The sequence below is a fragment of the Panthera uncia genome, assembly GCF_023721935.1.
Source record: "Panthera uncia isolate 11264 chromosome A1 unlocalized genomic scaffold, Puncia_PCG_1.0 HiC_scaffold_17, whole genome shotgun sequence".
In the NCBI taxonomy this organism is placed as follows: Eukaryota; Metazoa; Chordata; class Mammalia; order Carnivora; family Felidae; genus Panthera; species Panthera uncia.
The window spans coordinates 111,230,628-111,252,019 of record NW_026057577.1 but is presented as its reverse complement, the minus strand read 5'-3'; the positions used below and the strand labels follow the sequence as shown (position 1 = coordinate 111,252,019).

At 44.5% G+C, this 21,392-nt stretch overlaps 1 protein-coding gene across 2 annotated transcripts in view; it reads left to right on the top strand.

Moving 5' to 3' along the window:
• The first annotated feature begins 868 nt into the window (after nt 1-868).
• The window catches only part of ARHGEF37 (Rho guanine nucleotide exchange factor 37), a 54,896-nt gene continuing 34,372 nt past the window's right edge, over nt 869-21,392 (top strand). For both annotated transcript variants that reach the window (XM_049648036.1, XM_049648035.1), the window contains exons 1-3: nt 869-1,413; nt 18,400-18,596; nt 20,108-20,231. In XM_049648036.1, the coding sequence (XP_049503993.1) occupies nt 18,411-18,596; nt 20,108-20,231 (310 nt within the window). In that variant the 5' untranslated portion in view covers nt 869-1,413; nt 18,400-18,410. The remainder of the gene's footprint in view (nt 1,414-18,399; nt 18,597-20,107; nt 20,232-21,392) is intronic.

The window sequence follows — 21,392 nt, the reverse complement described above, 5'->3', positions numbered from 1 at the left end:
TGAAATGTTCTGTTGGAGAAATTCTGCCTTATGTGTTGCAATGTGTCTGTCCTTCATAGATTTCCCCATGCTAGTGACCTCTCAGGTCATACGCGCCAAGTCTAATCCATGGACAGTGCTTTCAGAAAGCTCTCACCTTCCTTTGCTTTTCTTGTCTACAGAATAAACCACCCTCTCCCCTTCCGTTTTTCTCATCCATCACACTGAAGACAACCTCATTTTGGTCTTCATATTTTTATGGGTGTAGAGTAGAGAGGAAGCACCCTGAGGCCTCAGAGAGTCTGAATTTGAATACTGGTTCTGTTGCTTTGTAGCTATGCCATAGTGGACAAGTTACTTTTCATTTCTGGCCTCAGTTTCTCTCAAAGGAGGATAATATTAACAACAATGAGAAGTATGCCTATTGCATAGAGAAGTTGTGAATGAGGTTAATGAAAAAAATACAAGTAAAATGTTTAGTATAGTGCTTGGCACTTAGTAAGCAATACTACTACTGCTGTCATTAATAATAATAAAAAATAATAAGCCCTAATAACGAGAATAAGAATAAGGATTAGGACCGAGAAGATTTAAGAAAGTTAATCTAGTCGATTCCTAACCCCACAAACAAGGTTTGGTTGTCCTGACGGGAACCTTTTTCAAAGCAATTATTACATTTTTTTTTTCTTGCAATTATCATTTCAATGTTCACTGACCACCTTCACCCACCACCCCCCTAAGAGGACGGGGACCTTTTCTGCTCCGTGGACTGCTGAATGCTTAGTGCCTAGAACAGCGTCCCATTTCACAGCAGGGAGAGAATGGAGAACACCTTCAGATCACAGAAAAGGAGACTCGGGTGGCAGGGAGACTGGCAGATTTGTCTAACACTGACTTCACGGGAGGCCTGGGTAAGAACCCAGAGGTCCTAGGCAGCGAACTCTCGGAATGAAATCGAGGTCCAGCCCTAATGTCCAGTGCTTCGGGCCGGGGCACAGATAATACAGATATTCAGTGATCCAGGGGTCAACATTCCCACCGGGTGGCCTAAGCGCTGGCCCGGGTGTTGGGGGTGCCGTGCCCCTGGCGAGAAGACGGCTGAACTAGAAGGCAGGGTGGGCGGGCCCCCGGGCGCGCTAGGCGCTCAGCAGCTCTCCGCGCTGGCGGCGGGCCAAGGCCAGGGCCACCCCGGTCCGGCCCGGCCGGGTCCCGGGCGCAGCGAGTGGAAAACAACCTGGCCGCAGACAATTGACAAAGGCGCGAGAGCGGGCCGCCCTTCCGCGGCGCACGCACGCGCGCAGCGTGGGCAGAGCCGCGCCCGCCCGCGCCCTCCGTGGGACCCGCGGCGCCGAGGCCCAGACGCGGCGCGGGGCAGGGGAGCCGGGCGCCCCTGGCGCCCCCGCGGCTGCGTCGACGGAGGCAGAGATCCGCGAGGTGAGGGCTGCCGGCTATTGGGGCGGGGTGGGCGCGGAGAGGGGGGGCGCTCGGATTCAAGTGGGGAGGTGGGGAGCGCGGAAGCCGCGACGCCCGGTCCCAGGTGGCGAGGTGAGCTTTGTTTGCGTCACGGGTCTTACTCTTACGGGCATGCTGGCAACCTGATCCATGTGACCTTTTACAGGTGGAAAACTAAGGCCCAGAGAGGTAAGGTGGCCTAAAAAAAAACAAAAAAAAACAAACTTAACCCCTGCCTGCTTCAGTGTAGGATTTGGGGTGACTTTTAATAAGAACCCATAGGTTAAAACAATGGAAAATGCAAACAATATTAAAGAATCTTTGAGAAGGTAAATATAATTGTGACTAGTCAGTCCAGGCCAGGGGAAAAGGGAAAGGAAATTTGCCTCCCTGCGGTGAGCCGCCTTGGCCAAGGAGCCCCAGAAGATTGTGCCAAAGCTGGGACTGAGAGAGCCCCGGGGCTGTCCCGCTCCCCCTACAGTGCTCCGTGCACAGTGAGCGCTCAAAACTTGGAGGGGAGTAGAGAAACTTGACAGCAGCCTGCCCACATGCTTAACCTTCTGGGGATCCCCGACCCCTTAGAAATCTGAGTCTCTCCCCGCCCCAAGGTTCACACATAACCTTGCACACGGTTTCAGGTCTGAATGAAGCATTCTGCTGTAAGAAGTGACTGAAGGCTGACATTCAGGCTGTGCTGTTCAGAGCATTCTTTTGCTCCTTTAAAGGGAGGCAGCTGGGAAAGAAGTGAGTCCAATTAGACAGTCAGTCCAGTGTCCTGACCCTGCTAGTTGTGTGATCTTGGACCAGTAGTTTAACCTCTCCAGGGCCCAGTTTTACCTGTGAAATAGGGATAAGATTGTCTGCTTCATCCTTCAAGTTGTATTCAGACTTAAGAATGAAGGCTGAGCCCTTCTGTGCTGGTGCACAGAATCCAGTGGCCTGCTGCTGTGCCAGTTAGGAAAGGCTCTGGGAGAAATTGGGCTGTGTCTGAAATAATTAAAAAAAACTATAAACATGAAACTCTAAAGTGAACCCTGTTATGACTTAGAAGCAGCCGCACATGTTGTAATGACGATAGCCTAAATAAAACCACAGCAATGCCTGGCATCAGTATTTGGCCCAAGGTGAAATGCTGAGAGTAGAAGCTACCAGACATTCTTTTTTTTTTTAATTTTTAATTTTTTAGTGTTTATTTATTTTTGAGAGAGAGAGAGACAGCATGAGCAGGGGAGGGGCAGAGAGAGAGGGAGACACAGAATCCGAAGCAGGCTCCAGGCTCTGAGCCATCAGCCCAGAGCCGGACGCGGGGCTCGAACTCATGGACCGTGAGATCGTGACCTGAGCTGAAGTCCGATGCTCAACCAACTGAGCCACCCAGGTGCCTCTGAGAGAGAGAGAGAGAGAGAGAGAGAGAGAGAGAGAGAGAGAGAGAGCCCCAAGCAGGCTCCACACACAGTGTGGAGCCCAACTCAGGGCTTGATCCCATCAACCCTCAGGGATGATGACCTGAGGCTAAATCAAGAGTTGGACTCTCAACCCACTGAGCCCCTGGGGTCCCCTGAAGCTACCACACATTCTAACAAGGACAGTTTATTGGGCCTCGCTTGCCTTTTTCGGATGGAGCCAACACCTGTATAGCTTGGTTTTCCATGAGAGGATAGAGGAGGGCATACATGAGGGCCTGGGCAACACACAGTCTTACCAGGTGATGGGGGCTCAGCTGAGTCCCTGCCAGGGGACAGGAGTTGCTGGCAGCTGGCTCTCATCCCTCTTCGATCAGCAGCTTGCCATGGTAAACAGTGCTTCCGTTGAGTCTATTCTAGATCAAATAAATGGCTTTTTATTTAACTCCCGAGGCGGGTGTTTGAGCGCTGTAACCAAAGCAAAATGGCGTTTGTTGAGCTTGATTGTCCAAAGCCTATTGGTTGTTCATTAGGAGTTTTAAAGTCTGTGGATCCAAAATTGTGAGGACAGGGCCTGGGCAGGCCTACTTACCTATAAAAAGAACTGCTCTTACAAAAGGCTGTGTGGTCTCCTTTCTCTACCATTTTAGACCTTGCAAATAGAGTCAGGGAAATATGGCTTAGGGCAAATAGCTGCTATTTAATTTGGATTAAGACACACACTACCTGTCTGGTGTCTTACATTCCTCTCTGGGTATTTATAAAGGAGAGTTTTTCCTCGGAAACAGAGAATGTGTATGTGTGCGTCTGGGATGCCTCTTGCCTCCTCTCTGTCTCACCTTCAGCCAGTCATTTCTCAACCTTTTTTTTTTTTTGCAAGCTCAGGGACTTTGGCAAGTTCCTTCCCTTCCCGGCTCCGTGGCCTGATTTTGTTTCACAGTAACTCTGTTACAAAGTTGTTTTTTCTCTTAAAGTAAGTGGTACACCCATGGCGAGGCTTGAACTCACAACCCCAAGATCAAGAGTCACCTGTTCTACCAACTGAACTAGCCAGGCGCTCCTACAAAGTTTTTTCTCTAAAAAAAATTTTTTTAATGTTTGTTTATTTTTCGAGAGAGAGAGACAGTGAGCAGGGGCAGGGCAGAGAGAGGGAGACACAGAATCTGAAGCAGGCTCCAGGCTCTGAGCTGTCAGCACAGAGCCCGATGCGGGGCTGGAACTCACAGACCGTGAGATCATGACCTGAGCCGAAGTCGGATGCTCAACCGACTGAACCACCCAGGTGCCCCTAGAGTTTTTTCTAATTTGACCTTTAGGTTCCAAACATTTGGTGCCCCATAGGACGACATCAGGCAAACGTGCTCACACTCTCAGGCCAAGGTTCTTCCTTATTTGAACACAGCCCACGCAGGCCTTTCCAGACTGGCTGTCTTCATTCTTTAAACAGTTCTTTAGTAGGAAAAGCAGAATTTCTCAAGAAAGGATCTACAGACTACTTGCATCAGAATCACTTAGGGACTTGCTGAAATGAGCCATCCCTGACCTCCTGAATCAGAATCTTCAAGAGTGGGGACAGGGCACCAGGGTGGCTCAGTCAGTTGGGCCCTTGGTTTTGGCGCAGGTCATGATCTCATGGCACAGAGCCTGCTTGGCATTCTTTGTCTCTCTCCTCTCTCTCTGCCTCACCCCCACCCCCGCCCCTGCTCCTGCTCTTTCTCGAATGAACATTAAATATGTACATACATAATAAACTTAAAAAAAAAAATCTTCAAGAATGGGGGCAAGAATTTGCCTGCCTGACCAGTGCTCCTGTTGGTTCTTGTGCACCTTTGGTTATCAGTGTGTGTGTTGGAGGTGGGGATTGGTAATGGGGGACTACATATTCTTTATAACATTCCGCATCGTTTGTCTAAATTATGTAAGGAGTGAGAGCCTCTTTTGTAATTTGAACAAAGCGTAATGTCCAAGGAGGACATATGGGTGGCAAGTAAGCACTTGAAAAGATGCCGCAGATAATTCATCATTAGGGAAATGCATGTCAAAACCATAATGAGATATCACTTGCTACCTATTGGGATGGCTAAAAAAGACTGACTAGAGGATAACTGATGAGGATGTGGAGGAACTAGAAGTCACATACACTGTCGGTGGAAATGTAAAGCGATACCACCACTTTTGAAAAGTTTGACATTTTCTTAAAAAGTTAAAGGGGCGCCTGGGTGGCTCAGTCAGTGAAGCATCCAGCTTCGCTCAGGTCCTGATCTCACAGTTCATGAGTTCGAGCCCCGCATCAGACTCTGTGCTGACAGCTCAGAGCCTGGAGCCTGCCTCAATTCTGTGTCTCCCTCTCTCTCTGCTGCCCCCCCCCCTCCTGTCCCCCGCAGTCATGTGCACACACTCTCTCTCTCTCTCTCTCAAAAATAAATAATAAACATTAAAACATTGAAAGGTAAGTCATGTAAGCCAGACAGTACATCTCTCCATCTAGCTCTGTTGTAATAAATGGAAAACAACCAATTGTTTATCCAGTGTGATAAATAGAAAACAACCATTGTGCTGTATCCATGCAGTCGAATACCACTCAGCATTTAAAAAGTAATGAACTCTTGATACATGCCACAACATGGATAGATCTCAAAAGAATTTTGCTGAAAAGAGAAGAAAAAGGCCAGACCAAAAAGAGCACATACTCTATAATTCCACTGATATAAAATTCGAGGGGAGTTGCTATCTCTCACCTGACCTTGAGCTTTTTGGTGGCCCCTGAGAGTTGTATATGATTATGCTAGTCTGACTCCACTTGTTACAGTGCCATTGGCAATTTGATCATTATTCTGCTGGTTCATCCGCATCATTCATTCATTCAGTTAATTGAGCACTTACCATATGCTAGATCTGGAGTCGGCACTAGGTGATGTGTTGGAAAACAGATGTGATCCTCCCCCTGGTGGGGCTTACACTTTATTGAATGAACCTGTAAAACAAATAGAATAAGAAAAATAATTACTGGGGGGGAAAGGAGTAGTTTTTTGGAAGGGGGATGGGAATCAAGGGAAAGCTTGTCTGGGTTCCAGGCAGTCAGTTGCATGTTTTTGAAAGACGCTCCACTCTGGTGCTGTGCATCCAGTCAGGAGACTTAGCAGTCTTCCAGGAGAAAGGTGGTGGAGGTTTAGACTCGGGTGGTCTTGGAGATGGAAAGCACTGGAAGGACTGACAGATGGCCTTAAGCAAACGGAGCAGATCCCAGAGGTTGACACTGATCAACATTCTTTGAATTGTGTAGTTTTATCAGTTTTTAGTTCATATTATTGTCCTATGATTCCCCCCCACCCTCAGTCCCAGCCTCCATCACCCTTGTCTTACTCCCTAGAGAGACTCCTTAAAAGGGGCACCTGGGCAGCTCAGTTAGGGAAGCATCTGACTCTTGGTTTCAGCTCAGGTCATGACTGCACAGTTCGTGAGTTCAAGCCCTGAGTTGCTGACAGTGCGGAGCCTGCTTGGGATTCTCTCACTGCCTCTCCCCTGCTCGTGCGCTCTCTCTCTCTCTCTCTCTCTCTCTCTCTCTCTCTGTCTCTCTCAAAATAAATAAATAAACTTAAAAAATATATAAATCTTTAAAAAAGAGAGAGAGAGAGATAGACAGACAGACACTCTCTAGAAAGACGTCATCACCTTGTGGGGCCAGTTACCCTAGCTTACAGCATTCCTTTGATCCACTGGCCTAGTTGCCTTTCAGTAAGAGAATGAGGATAGTCTGGTATGACCTGTTATTCTGTTTTTGTTTTTTCTTAACCTATGCTGGCTCCCAGTGATCTCGGTTTCCCTTTCTAATGGCTGGCAGGCCATCTGTTTTACTCAAGTGGCAGAAGCCCAGCTCAGAGTGGCCAAGTCTGAAGAGGCATGGGGAAAGAAAATGTACTAGCTCAAAAAAAAATCCAAAGTCAATCAGTGTCCATCACGGCTGGACTGAGTAATGTCATCAAGGCTCAGTCTCACGATCCCTCCATTCTCAGCTCCATTTCTTTGGTGTTAGCTGCATCCTGAGTCAGGCTCTGGTGTATCGTTCCTATTACTTAGTATTGTCATCATAATCAGCTGTTCTTGCCATCTGCTTGAATGTGACCAGCCAAGTGTCCTTAGACATTTCTTGATCCACTGGATCCATGGTGATGCTATCCTTTACAGTTTGACATTAAGAGTAACAAAAGCAACTGCTACAATTACTGATAACTTACCTTATACCAGGCACTCTGTTGAGACGCTTTACGTGGATGATCTTATGAAACCTTATAATCACCCTACAAAGAAGGTTATATCATTATCCCAGAAAAGCCAGCCAGTTGATTGCAGAATCAGAATTTGAAATCAGGTTTCCCCGCTCCAGGGTCTGGGCACCAAGCTTTCACACTGACTGCCTCCTAAGTCCCTCTTTAGGGCTAAGAAGAGGAAAGCAAAGCCATCAAATAGTGTGCCTATTTCTTTCTTTTTCTTTTTTTTTTTTTTTAATTTTTTTTTTTAATGTTTATTTATTTTGAGACAGAGAGAGACAGGGCATGCACGGGGGAGGGGCAGAGAGAGAGGGAGACACAGAACCGGAAGCAGGCTCCAGGCTCTGAGCCATCAGCCCAGAGTCCGACGCGGGGCTCGAACTCACGGAACGTGAGATTGTGACCTGAGCTGAAGTCGGATGCTTAACTGACTGAGCCATCCAGGCGCCCCTATTTCTTACTTTTTCTGAACATGCATCTTAAAATATACGTGGCAGTCATAGTAGGGGCAGAGCTTTGGAAGTTATTCTTATAATTTTATCAATCCCAGCTCCTTCTGGGTGTTTAGAGTTTTGGAAGCTCTTTGTAGAGGACCTTCCTCTCTGACTGTCGTGTATGTCTTTGTAATTTTTTTAAGTTTTTTTTTTAATGTTTATTTATTTTAGAGAGAGAGAGAGAGAGAGCACGTGAGTGGGGGGACAGAGAGAGAGGGAGACATAGAATCTGAAGCAGGCTCCAGGATTATCAGCACAGAGCCTGACGCAGGGCTCGAACTCATGAACTGTGAGATCATGACCTGAGCCGAAGTCGGACGCTTAACCGACTGAGCCACCCAGGTGCCCCCCCCTTTTTAAATTTTTATTGTGTGTGTGTGTGTGTGTGTGTGTGTGTGTGTGTATGTTTTTATAAACCAGGCACCAGGTTAGGCAGGATCCTAGCATGGCTACTCTTGGTTCTATAGGTGTTTCCTTCCTTTGTTTTTCAACAAAGTCTTTTGCTATCATGATGCTCGAACTGCATCTTTGACAATCTTCCATGAACCCTTATCTTTACAGTCTCAGACCAGATGCACACGTCTTACTTTTTTTTTTTTAATCTTAAGTATTGAAATTGATCTCTGTCTAAAACCTGGGGTGGGAGGTGCGTGGATGTTGGACTTTCTCTTCTGTGACATTTTACCTTCTGAAAGAACTTTAAGGTGACAGTTTCCCTTTCCCCAGGGATCTACTTCTTCTGTTCAGTTCTTTGGACTGGTCTGACTTACATATTCTTTAAATTATTTTTTAAATGATCTCTAAACGTGGGGCTCGAACTCACAGCCCTGGTATCAAGAGTCATATGCTCCACCGACCAAGCCAGCCAGGGGTCCCTGGTTAGAATTAGATTTGATGCATCATTTCCCCTTGTCACTTCTTCTGTCTTGAAAGGGATGAAATAATCAGGATGTCCATAACATTTACCTAGTTAGTCCTTCTGCTTTTAGTGGAAAGAAACTTGGGGCAAATGACCAGATGTTTTATTTTTTTAATTATTTTTTTTAATCAATTTTTTTTGAGTCTGAACATTTAAATTTTTTTTTAATGTTTATTTATTTTTGAGACAGAGAGAGACAGAGCATGAGTGGGGGAGGGTCAGAGAGAGGGAGACACAGAATCTGAAACAGGCTCCAGGCTCTGAGCCGTCAGCACAGAGCCCGATGCGGGGCTCGAACTCACAGACCGTGAGATCATGACCTGAGCTGAAGTCGGAAGCTCAACTGCCTGAGCCACCCAGGCGCCCCAATAACCAGATGTTTTAAATACCTTGTCCTTATTGTAGAGCTGTTTCTTTTCTTGATCTTTATATCCTCAGAATCTAGGAAAGTGCTTGGCATAAGGTAGCTGCTCCAAGTATTTATTGAATGAACGTGTGCTGCAGAAAGAGCTGTTTTACACCATCCTGGAGTCTGAAGCTGTGGCTGCAGAACATTCAACAGGCATTTAAAAAAAAATTTGTTTTTTTAGTTTATTTATTTATTTTGAGAGAGAGAGAAAGCGAGCCTGAGTGGGGGAGGGGCACAGAGAGAGGGAGAGAGAGAGAATCCCAAGCGGGCTCTACGCTGTCAGCACAGAGCCCAATGTGGGGCTCGATCTCACAGACCGTGAGATCATGACCTGAGCCAAAATCAAGAGTTGGACGCTTAACCAACTGAGCCACCCAAGTGCCCCATGAACAGACTTTTTTTTTTTTTTTTTTTTTTTTTTTTTAGCACCGCCTGTATGCTAAACTGATGTTAGTTCTTAATTGGCTTTTACAGGGCATGAAAGAGATCTCAGGAGTGAGCATGACTGGACTGTAAGAAAAGCCATGTTTTCTGAGCATGTTCTCTGAGACCAGAGTTCTTATCAGGCCAGACCAGGAAATGGAACAGGGACACCCAGCCTGCTCTCCCAGGCTTTTGAGTTCCACTTGTCCAGAGAGAGTTGCAATGATAGTGGAAAACGTAAGCTATGTAATATTTTGTTTGTTTTTAACTTTTTATTTTGAAATACATCCAGGCAGGAATAAGGCGTACAGGCTTGTTTAACGGCAAGTTGCAAGGACAGTACCAGGGTTTCTGTATGTCCTTGGCCAAGTTCCTCCAGTGGTTCTCTCTTATTGAAATATAGCACACTATCAAAACCAGGAAATTGGCATCGGCACACTATTTGTGAATGCTTGTTTTATGTTCTTATATCACATGGCAAATTTGTGTAACTATCACTTCGATTAAGACACACAGTTCTTCCTCGTGTTCTTTCTTTACAGTAACACCCCCATGCCCTTCCCCCTTGTCCGTAACCAGGTGACCCCTATCTGGCCTCTGTCTTTATAATTTCGTTTGTTACATAAGTGGAATCACACAGTGTGTGACATTTTGAGACACAGTATAATACCTTCAAGAGCCATCCAAGTTATTGCAATGTATCAGTATTTTATTCCCGGTTCCTTCTGGGTGATCAGTGATATTGGATCTGCCACAGTTGTTGCTTTAAAGCATTCACCTATTAAAACAACATTTTGATTGTTTCCAGTTTGGCTATTACAAATCAAACTTCTACGAGCATTTGTGGACAGGTTTTTGTATGGACTTAAGTTTTCTTTCTCTGGGATAGATGCCCTGAGGTATGATTGCTGCTAAGTGTTTCTTTTTCTTTTCTTTTCTTTTCTTTTTTTTAACATTTATTTATTTTTGAGAGACAGAGAGAGACAGAGCACAAGTGGGGGAGGGGAAGAGAGAGAAGGAGACACAGAATCCGAAGCAGGCTCCAGGCTCTGAGCTGTCAGCATACAGCCTGATGCGGGGCTTGAACCCGTGAACCGTGAGATCATGACCTGAGCCGAAGTTGGACGCTCAGCTGAGCCACCCAGGTGCCCCTGTGTATGTTTCGTGTTTAAAGAAACTGATAAACTATTTTCCAGAGTGGCTGTACCCCTTTATATTCCTGCCAGTAATATATGAGAGACCCAGTTTGCCCACATCCTTGCCAATAGTTAATGTTATTTTGGTGACAGCTTTATTGAGATATAATATGTATCATATAATTCGCCCATCGAGGATGCACAAATCAATGGTTTTTAGTATATTCACTGAGTTGTGCAACCATCACCACGATAAATTTAGAACATTTTCATCATCCCTAAAAGAAACCCTGTACCCCATAGCCACCAATATCCCTATCCCTTCAGCCTAGGAAATCAATCATCTGCTTTCTGTTTCTACAGATTCGCCTGTTCTGGACATTTCACATAAACCAAATCATAAAATAGGTGGTCCTTTATGACTGATTTCTTTGACTGACTTCTAGCATAATGTTTTCAAGATTCATCCATGTTGGAGCACGTATCAGGAGTACTTCCTTCCTTTTCATTGCCAAGTAATATATTTTTAAAGAAATAAAAGTGTGTTCCTTTCCATTACACAGACTATAAGAGATAACAAAATGCTGTTCCAGAGAGGTTTTGCCAGGCCTGCTTGGAGGTCTAGATTTCAATTAACCTAAGTGCAAATTAATGCCATTTTAAATAGTTAGCAGTTCTCTATAAAGTATTATTTGTGCTTTTTGTTTATTTAGCAAGAGTTCTGAGTAGTAGAACCTGAGTAGTTCTCCTGAAATCCTATTGGGATCTTTCTAGAGAACCTATGCTCTGGGTAGTGAGTGTCAGCGGATCAGGCCAGGGACAGGTCAGCAGGCCACAGGCAGTGTTCAGAAGCTGGAACAGAACTGTGCACCAGACAGATGCATTCCGAGAACTTTCTAGGCCCATTGCTCTCTGCAGTCAGTTTACATAATATCTGATGGCCCAGGACAGAAATTTCTGCTGCTACTCATGCCTCCCAAAGGACCACTGACATCCGCAAGTGTCTTCAGTATTGTGAGGCACGGGGGGGACACGAGGTGAATGGGTGTTTATCTTGTCTCTAAGTGCTTAGTGTCTGGCCAGGAAGATGAGGCCTGGTCCTAAATGACCCTAAATAACCAAGTGCAAGTTTAAATGGGATGTGTGCCATTTTAAATATTAGGAAATATTTTAACCATCCAGAAAAAAAAAAACAAAGAACAGTGCAACAAATACCATGTTCTTACCATCTATCTATGTTTAATTTTAACATTTTTGCCATATGTGCTTCATTATTTTTAAGTAACTAGAACCTCTCAGGTCCTCAGCAATAAAAAGGAAGGAACTGTTGATACATTCAACGGTTTACAGGAATCTCCAGGGAATTGTGCTGATTGAATAGTCAGTCCTAAAAAGCTTACACGCTATAATGATTTTGTTTACATACATTCTTTTTTTTTTTTTTTTTTTTTTTTTTTTTTTCAATTTTTTTTTTTTTTTTTTGGGACAGAGAGAGACAGAGCATGAACGGGGGAGGGGCAGAGAGAGAGGGAGACACAGAATCGGAAACAGGCTCCAGGCTCCGGGCCATCAGCCCAGAGCCCGACGCGGGGCTCGAACTCACGGACCGCGAGATCGTGACCTGGCTGAAGTTGGACGCTTAACCGACTGCGCCACCCAGGCGCCCCTGTTTACATACATTCTTAAAATGACAGGATTATAGAAATGGAGAACTGATTTCTTTTAATTTTTTTTTTTTTTTGATGTTTATTTTTGACAGAGAGAGAGAGAGGCAGAGCATGAGCGGGGGAGGGCAGAGAGAGAGGGAGACACAGAATCCAAAGCAGGCTCCAGGCTCTGAGCTGTCAGCACAGTGCCCGACGTGGGGCTCGAACTCAAGAACCGTAAGATCATGACCTGAGCCAAAGTTGGACGCTTAACCGACTGAGCCACCCAGGCACCTGGGGTTGGGTGAAAAGGGACCCTTGTATCAATGCCAGTATCCTGCTATGAGATTGTGTTGCAAAATGTTACCATTGAGGAAACTGGGTAAAGGGTACATGGAACCAATGTATTACTTATTACAACTGCATGTGAATCTCTATCTCAAAATTAAAAGCTTAACTTAAAAAACCCCAAACCCTCAGATGCCATTAAGTCATTTTGGATACTGTCTTAAATTCTGTTTCTCTGCTTCCCTTTCCAGAGGTTACTACCATTTGAATTTATTGCTAATCACTTCCACAAAAATTTAAAAAAATTTTTTAAATGTTTATTTATTTTTGAGAAATGAGAGAGAATGTGAGCCGAGGAGGAGCAGTGAGAGAGGGAGACAGAGGAGCTGAAGTGGGCTCTGTTCACAGAGAGCCCACTGTGAACCCACGAACTGTGAGATCATGACCTGATCGGAAGTCGGATGCTTAACCGACTGAGACACGCCGGTGCCCCACTTCCACAAAATTTTTAATAGTGGTGTTCCATATGTATATATCTCTAAACACTATCTAGCATTGTTTTACGTATTTTAAATTTTAGAAAATAGTATTATAATCTATGTGCCCTTCTGGAACTTTCTTTCAACCCCACCCCCCTTCTAGAACTTTCTTTTTTTTCCATTTCTTTACAGTGTTTGTGAGGCTATCCATGTTGATACATGAATTTATAGTTTGTTCATTTTCACTGTTGTTCAGAATTCCATGATATGTATATATTACAAGTTATTTACCCACTCTCCTGTTGATGGACATTGAGATAGTTTCTAATTTCCAGTCATTATCAGCAGTGCTAGAGTGAACATTCTTGTGTCCATTTCTTGTGTATATGTGAAGAAGTTTCTTGAAGACAGGATATATCTAGGAGTAGAACTGATTGGCCTGACACTGTGAGCATTTTTAACTTTTCTAGTCGTTGCCAAATTGCTCTTTGCAGTGGTTGTAATAATTTTACATTACCGTATCAGTACGTGAGACTTCCCCATTCACCTACAGTCTCACCATTTTTATATTTTGCCAATCTGATGAGCATGAAATGGTATCTCATGGCAGTTTTAATTATTCATATTTGCCTAGTTACTAGGGAATCTTTTCTTCTTTTTAAAATGTTTATTTATTTATTTTGAGAGAGAGAAAGAGATTCCCAAGCAGGCTCCACTCTCAGCACAGAGCCCGACTCGGGGATTGATCTCAGGACTGTGAGACCCTGACCTGAGCTGAAATCAAGAGTTGGATGCTTAACTGACTGAGCCACTCAGGCGCCCCACAAGTGAGTCTTTTCATTCGTGTGTTAGGCATTAAAAAAATGTTTTTTTAATGTTTTTTCTTGAGAGAGAGAGAGAGAAAGGGAGAGAGACAGACAGAGCCTGAGTTGGGAGGGGCAGAGAGAGAGGGAGACACAGAATCCGAAGCAGGCTTCGGGCTCTGAGCTGTCAATACAGAGCCTGATGTGGGGCTCAAACTCATGAACTGTGAGATCATGACCTGAGCCACAGTCGGATGCTAAATGACTGAGTCACCCAGTTGCCCCGTGTATTAGGCATTTTAATTTCTTTTGTCAATACCTATTCACACCTCTATCATCCGCAGTTTAGTTGGAGAGAACACAAGTCATTCTGTTTTAACCAGTCGGGTATTTAAAAGAGTGTATTAGGTGCTTACCATAGCAGCAGAGCGGCTGGACAAGCAGACCACAGAAATAGGCCACTAGGAATGAATCCCAAGGCCATGCTACAGGAACGCCCCTCCAGAGGCATTGCTACCCTCTGCAACAATCAGGAAATTAGAGAATTGGGATGCTGCTGGCCCTACTGCTGGCTTCAGAATTCCATGACTTTAGCCACAATCTTTTGCCAGAATTGATGACTTTAAACCGTGCAGTACCTGCCCCATTAAATGGATATCTCAAGCATCACCTCTCTTCTTACTTAGCTCAGTTCTAAACTCAGTGCTCACGTGAGACCATCTGATTGGTGGGGCTGAAAACGCGTGTTGGAATGTTAGCTGCAAGGAAGCTGGGGTTTAGCTGTCCAATTTCAGTATTACAGGATGACTTAATAGGAGGAGGTTAACATTGACATTGAATGAACCAATATATTGTATGTGCAACAGTATGCTTTGCTTTTCTTTAAAAATTTTTTTTCAACGTTTTTTATTTATTTTTGGGACAGAGAGAGACAGAGCATGAACGGGGGAGGGGCAGAGAGAGAGGGAGACACAGAATCGGAAACAGGCTCCAGGCTCCGAGCCATCAGCCCAGAGCCTGACGCGGGGCTCGAACTCACAGACCGCGAGATCGTGACCTGGCTGAAGTCGGACGCTTAACCGACTGCACCACCCAGGCGCCCCTGCTTTTCTTTTAAATTGCCTGGCTTTAGTGATTCATAGAAGGTTCTTTATGTAGTGTAGATAATTCAACTTTTTGCAGGTTACATTCATCACAAATATCTTCTGGTTGGAGGCATCTCTTTTCCTTTTGATTGTAGAATTGTTTGATGAACAGAACATTTCAATATTACTGTCATCAGATTTATCAGTCTTGTCCAATCTTTTCTTTTGGGGTTTCTTTTATGTCTTGTCAAAGAAATCCTCAGAGAGCATAAAAATATTTTCCTATGGGAGCGCCTAGGTGGCTCAGTCTGTTAAGTGTCTGACTCTTGATTTCAACTCAGGTCATGGTCCCAGAGTTGTAGGATCCAGCCCCGAACTGGGCTGTAAGCTGAGGTGGAGCCTGCTTGGGATTCTCTCTCTCCCTTTCTCTGTGTCCCTCCCCGCGGGGCACACATGTACTCTCTCCCTCTCTCAAAATAAATAAACAAAAATATAAAAATATTTTTTCTATGTTTTCTTCTAAGAATTTTAGAGTTTCATATTTGACCTTTAGGTCTTTAACCATCTGGAGTTTATTTGAGTGTGATATGGGATTACATTTGTTTATTTTTCTATATGGGAGGCCGCCTATCCTATGACCATCCTTTTCTCAGTGACTTATACTTACGTCATATAAAACGTTTCCATTTTTATTGTGGTCTATTTCTGGGCTGTCTAATCTGTCCTACTAATGTGTTTGCCCTGTATCAACACCATCGTTTTTAATTACTATTGGCTTTCAAGTAGTTCTAGATAGCTCATAGGACAGGTCCCCCACCTTGTTCTTCAGGATTGCCTTAGCCAGTCTTAGCCTTTTACTCTTCCATATATGTTTTAGAATTATCTTGTTGTGTTTTAGCAAAAAAGCAAAAAGTGAAACTCTGTTAGGAGTTTCATTGGAACTGGAATTGAATCTGGTTGGGGAAAATTTTTTTCTTTTCTTTGTGATATTGAGTCTTCCTATCTATGAACATAGTGTATCCCTACTTACAATTGTTTCTTCAATTCAGTAAGTTCAATAAAGTTTTATAATTTTTTTCATGAAGATCTTATATATCTTTTGTTAAATTAAGATATTTCAGAAGGAATAAATAATATTTGTCTTTATTATATTATCAAACCTTTTTATCTTTAAATTGCATTTAAAATATATTGTTGGCATATACAGTAATATGCTTTATTTTTGAATATTAATATCCAGCAAAATTGAGGAACTCTCACTTTTTCTTACATTTAGTTTTTAGTTCATATTAAAGCGATGAAAGCATATAATCTAAAGAGATGGGTGGTTGTATATTTGTTATGAGAAACAGAAACAGATGATTCTCCAATGTTTATTATGAAAAACAGCTTATTCTATTTCCTTCCTGACCCAGGCATGACCAGGCAATTCCTTCTATCATTTTTCACTGATTATTTAAAACTTTATTTCCTTGTTTTTTTGTTTTGTTTTGTTTTGTCTTTGTACTTCCTTGTTTTTAAATAGCATGTATGTACTGTTAATTCTTGAGCTTTTGATTTAGGTATTGTTCTTTGACTTTCTGCTATGGAAGATGAGGATTTAGGTTTTTGGTTTTTGTTTTTACTCCCCTGCCATTACACATGTATACCCCTCCCATTATCGTATTCTCCCAGTATAGTTATACATAATATTAATTACATCACTTGTATTATAATGTGTGTAAATTGTATTTATAACTGAACCAGGCGGTAACATACAATTACTTTCATTTTTTCTGCACAGTTTTTTTTAACAACTGTGTTGTATTTGTTCTTCGGTTTGCCTCTTAGTTTTGTATGTATGATCTATGTGATTATCCCCTAAAGAAACACCATACTCTCTACCAATTCAATACATCTATTCTAAAGATATTCTATTACTTTCTAAAATACTCTAATTTGAACTGTTTGCCATCTGCCTGTAGCCAACAGTCAATCCTAGGATTTTCCTTCACCTGTCTGCGGATTTCCTTGGCTGCTCTCACATTTGATCACCAGAATATCTTCTTTATCCATTCATCCATCGGTGGACATTTGGGCTCTTTCCATACTTTGGCTATTGTTGCTAGTACTGCTATAAACATGGGGGTGCATGTGTCCCTTCGAAACAGCACACCTGTGTCCCGTGGATAAATGCCTAGTAGTGCAATTGCTGGGTCGTAGGGTAGTTCTATTTTTAATTTTTTGAGGAACCTCCATACTGTTTTCCAGAGTGGCTGCACCAGTTTGCATTCCCATGGAGACATTAACTTTCCATGGGCACTCAGAATAGCATTGGTCTACAACTGTTTCTGTTAATTTCACAGCTTTGGGTTACTTGGACCACATGTGTAATATCACTTTGAACCTAAAGCCCAGTGAAGGCAGGGCTACTTTTACGAATTTTCAGAGGGGATTTTTTTTTGGTCTTCTGTTGGACCCAGACCAAGATGACCTCATCTTCTGTGTGAGTGGGAGACTTTTTTTTTTTTTTTTTTTTGATGCACCATTTCATTGGAGTCTTTTGGTGTCCCAGTTCTGTGAAGAAGCTTGTCTCCTGCTCCAGCCTGAACACGAGCACCGAAGTCCCTGGTTCACCGAGTTTGGCTATGCCCTCTCCACTTTGGGCCCCAGCTGCTCCTGCTCTGGTTTCTAGTTCCCTCTATTTGGGGGTCCTGCTATTCCCTTTATTCTCTTGCAAGCCCCACCAGGCCATGAAAAGGAAGTTGGTTATACCTGATCCAGCATTTCTGCGTGTTTTGTAGTAGGGGGTTTTCAGGCTGTGTTGTCCACAGTATTGCCATTTGTACTTTTAAACCTAGAGATAAAGGGGTCATGGGAGTTTCAATGAGGGAAATTCCATCTGGCTGGGAGGATCAGGAAAGGCCTTAGGGAGGATGAATGTCCAAGGATAGTGTCCTGGGAGGGGGGCACAGCAGGTGCAAAAGCACAGAGGCAGGAAGTGAGTGTGCACACATGGAGGAAAGCACGTAGCTCTCTTTTGCTGAGAATGTCTGTGAAAGGGAAAAATGAGGTTGGAGCCGGACCCCAGAGCAGCAGGGAGCTGCTAAAGCCTCACAGCATGGAACGCCGTGATCACAAGCTTGGATTCAGGAAGTTTAAACTGGAAGCACATCCAGGATGAATGGGTGTGGGGAGCAGCAGGAGGGAGAGGGGTTTGGATTTGGAAAGGTACTCCTAGAGGCTGTGGAGATAGCCCAGGGGATGGGTTGTGAGGCCTGAATGAGGTAGTGGGGGTAGAAAGGAGGCAATCCCTGGGATAGAGGGTGCGATAGACTTGGCTGAACCAGATAAATAAATCTGGGTCAAGAGCTGGGGGTGGAGGGGGGTGGAATAGAAGAAAAGCTAGGCAAGCACATTATCTGGATCCTGGAAAATGTCAACAATGATCTGAGCTGCGTTCTGCCTTTTAAGATTATTCAGATACTGCCCACAAATGCTAACACATAGTTCATCTTGCAGTATGTAAGCTAGAGATGTTTTTAGGCCACTTGATGAATAGTTGTCTTTGGATTAGAGACAGCATGTTCCAGCAGAGCTCCCGGAAGTGAGTTGGGATATGTTTGCCTTTCCTAGAACCTGCTGACATGGCTGAACATGGGACTGATGAGCCGTCCTCCAGTACAGGGAGTCCCGACGGAGAAGGTCGGGACTCTGGGGACAGATGGTTGCTGCATCAGAGGCTGGCTGTCAGAGAGCTCATTGACACCGAGGCCTCCTACCTGCACATGCTCCAGCTCTGTGCCTCAGACATCAGGAGCCGCCTGCAGCAGGTACCTGGGTGGGGCTGCACACAGCCTCCCTTTACAGGGGCAAACGTGGGGCCTGGCTTCTGAGACCGCACGTCTCTTCCTGGGGCAGGCTTGATGGAGGGGAAGGCGTGGCGGGCGTGAAGTCACCTGGATGTGAGCCCTGGTACTTCCCTTTATGCTGGAGGCCATGCTACCTCCAGCAAAGCCTTTAACACATTGAAGCCTCCGTGTATTCATCTGCTGAATGGAGAGGAGTAATCACCTCAGAGAATTAAGTGAGCTAATGGATAAAATAGCCCTTTATCAGATTTAGAACAGATTGCTTAAAGTGACCTATACTATTTTTAAAAAAAATGTTTATGTGTTTATTTTTGAGAGAGAGTGTGTGTGCATGTGAGCAGAGGGGAGAGGGCAGAGAGAGGGGGTAGGGTGGGGGTGGGGGGGAAGGTGGAGTGGCAGAGAGAATCCCAAACAGGCTCCTTGCTGTCAGTGCAGAGCCTGACAACGGGCTCGAACTCATGAACTGTGAGATCATGACCTGAGCTGAAATCAAGAGTTGGATGGTTATCTGACCGAGCCCCACCAGGCGCTCCCAAAACTGACCTATATTCTAATTGTCTCATTTAGGAGATGGTAACCTGGAGAAGTTTTCACTATGATGGGTTTTTACATCTTTTTTTCTCCTGATTTCAGAAATAATACAGGCTCTCTTTATAAGATTTTAAGAATCCCTTAGCATGTAAGCTGAGTTAGGGCAATGCCTGTTTAGTTCAATATATCCCCCAGTTCTGGACACATAAATATTAGGCTTCAGTTCATTTTTTCTTGAATGAATGAAATACTCAAGTAGGAAATGTGGAAGGTGAAAGGCCTCTCATATTTTACCCTCCAGAAATGAGGGTTTTTCTCTGTAGGCATTAAACAAAAAATATAGATTGTTACTTACTCTAACAAAAATAAGAGCCTACTCTAGATATTTTTCTACAGTTAGCTTTTCCTACTTGATTTTGCATTCAGGATAGACACACACACACACACACACACACACACACACACACACAGTGTCCTGTATGTGCCTGTGCACATATATAGATGTTCTGCATTCTGTCTCACGGTGGTACCACCAGTTAATAGTGGCTGGAGTTCAGAATACATCTCAAGGTAATGGTGGTGGGGGCCAAGTATATCAGAGCTGGAAGGAAGTCCAGCTTCCCACCCTTATATGACAGATGGGGAAACTGAGAGCAGAAAAATGATAGCTGCCAGCAAATCTAGGGGGAAAAAACCCAGTTCAGCTTTCATTCCATGCTGAGCACTCCATCCCTTCCTGTTTTCCCAGAGTGATAAGAGGACCTAATTTATACCTAATTTATAAAATTTTTCTAAGCCTTGCAGACATTCCACTGGGGTGGTCTCCCCAAGAGTCATAGGCCCCTAATGGTGTGAATGTTCTGGACTGCTCTCCAAAGCCCGTGAATAGAGCCACTCAACCCAAATCCCAGAGACTCCTATGGCTCCTTTGTTTCTTCTAGCTGCCCCAGGGAGACCTGGATGTCCTGTTCTCAAACATCGATGATGTCATTGAAGTGAACAGCAGATTTCTTCACGATCTCCAAGAGACAGCATCCAGGGAAGACGAACAAGTGCACTCAATTGGTAAGCAAAAGACAAGGCAGCTGTCAGCCTCAGATTCCCACGGAATTGTCCTCAGCATGTGGGCATTGCTGAACTGCCTCCAGAATTCCAGGGAAATGCAGATCAATGGGAGCTTCTTTTGGGGATTCCTGAAACACAGCGTGTCAGAGCTGGTAGGACTCTCAGATAATATCCAGCCCAGTCCCATCACTTTACAGAAGAGAAGACCGGGGCCCAGAGACAGGGAGGAACTAATGGGTCAGTGGCCTGGCTGAGCTTTTCATTATTTACTAGACGCAGTTATTTACTGAGCACCTGCCGATTCCTGTGCTGTGTGCTGGCATCACAGTATCAACAAGCGAGTCCACGTTCCCACTCTGAAAGGTCTGGCAAGTTAAAGTGACAGAAGATAAACAGATAAATAAGAGAATTTTAGGTAACAATTTGTAATTTGAAGAAAAGAAACAGTTGTAGTAACTTTGGGGCATGAGAGCAGTCCTCCTGAGAAGGGGACATTTGAGCTGAGACCTGACTATTGGGAAGGAGACAGCTCTGAGATCTGGAGGGAGAGCAGAGAGAGTGGCTGTGCAAAGGCCCTGAGACAGGGACGAGCCTAGAATGTTTGGAGGACGGATGGAAAGAAGGCTGGCGTGGCTCCAGGGAAATTAGTGAGGAGTGTGTGTTAGGGGATAAGGTGGAAGAGGCAGAGAAGGACCAAATCACGTAGGGCCTTCTAGGCCATGGTAAGGAGTTTGGATTTTACTCCGAGTGTGATGAGAAACCATTGGCCAGTTTTGAGCGAGAAGGTTATATGGTCCGATTCATGCTTTTCAAAGACCTCTTTGGCCCTTGTGGACAGTGGGTTGTGAGGGGGTGGCGACAGTGGAACCATGAGACCAGCGGGAGCCTTCCTGTCGCCCAGCTGAGAGATGGTGGGAGTGTACTCATTCTGGAACGGTTAGGATGACTGTAGGGCATGAAGAAGGAGGGACAAGGGGGTATAAACCTCACACCCGTGTCCCTCATTCTCTTCTCATCTGCTGCCCTGGGGTCACTTGACCAAACTTGTAGGTCAGGGGTTTTTGAGTGGAGTTGGGGAAAGGCAGAGGAGAGGAGGAGGGGGGGGACACCCAGCACCGTGACCACCCTAGTGGCCTTTTACATCCCCAATCTTCTACCCTT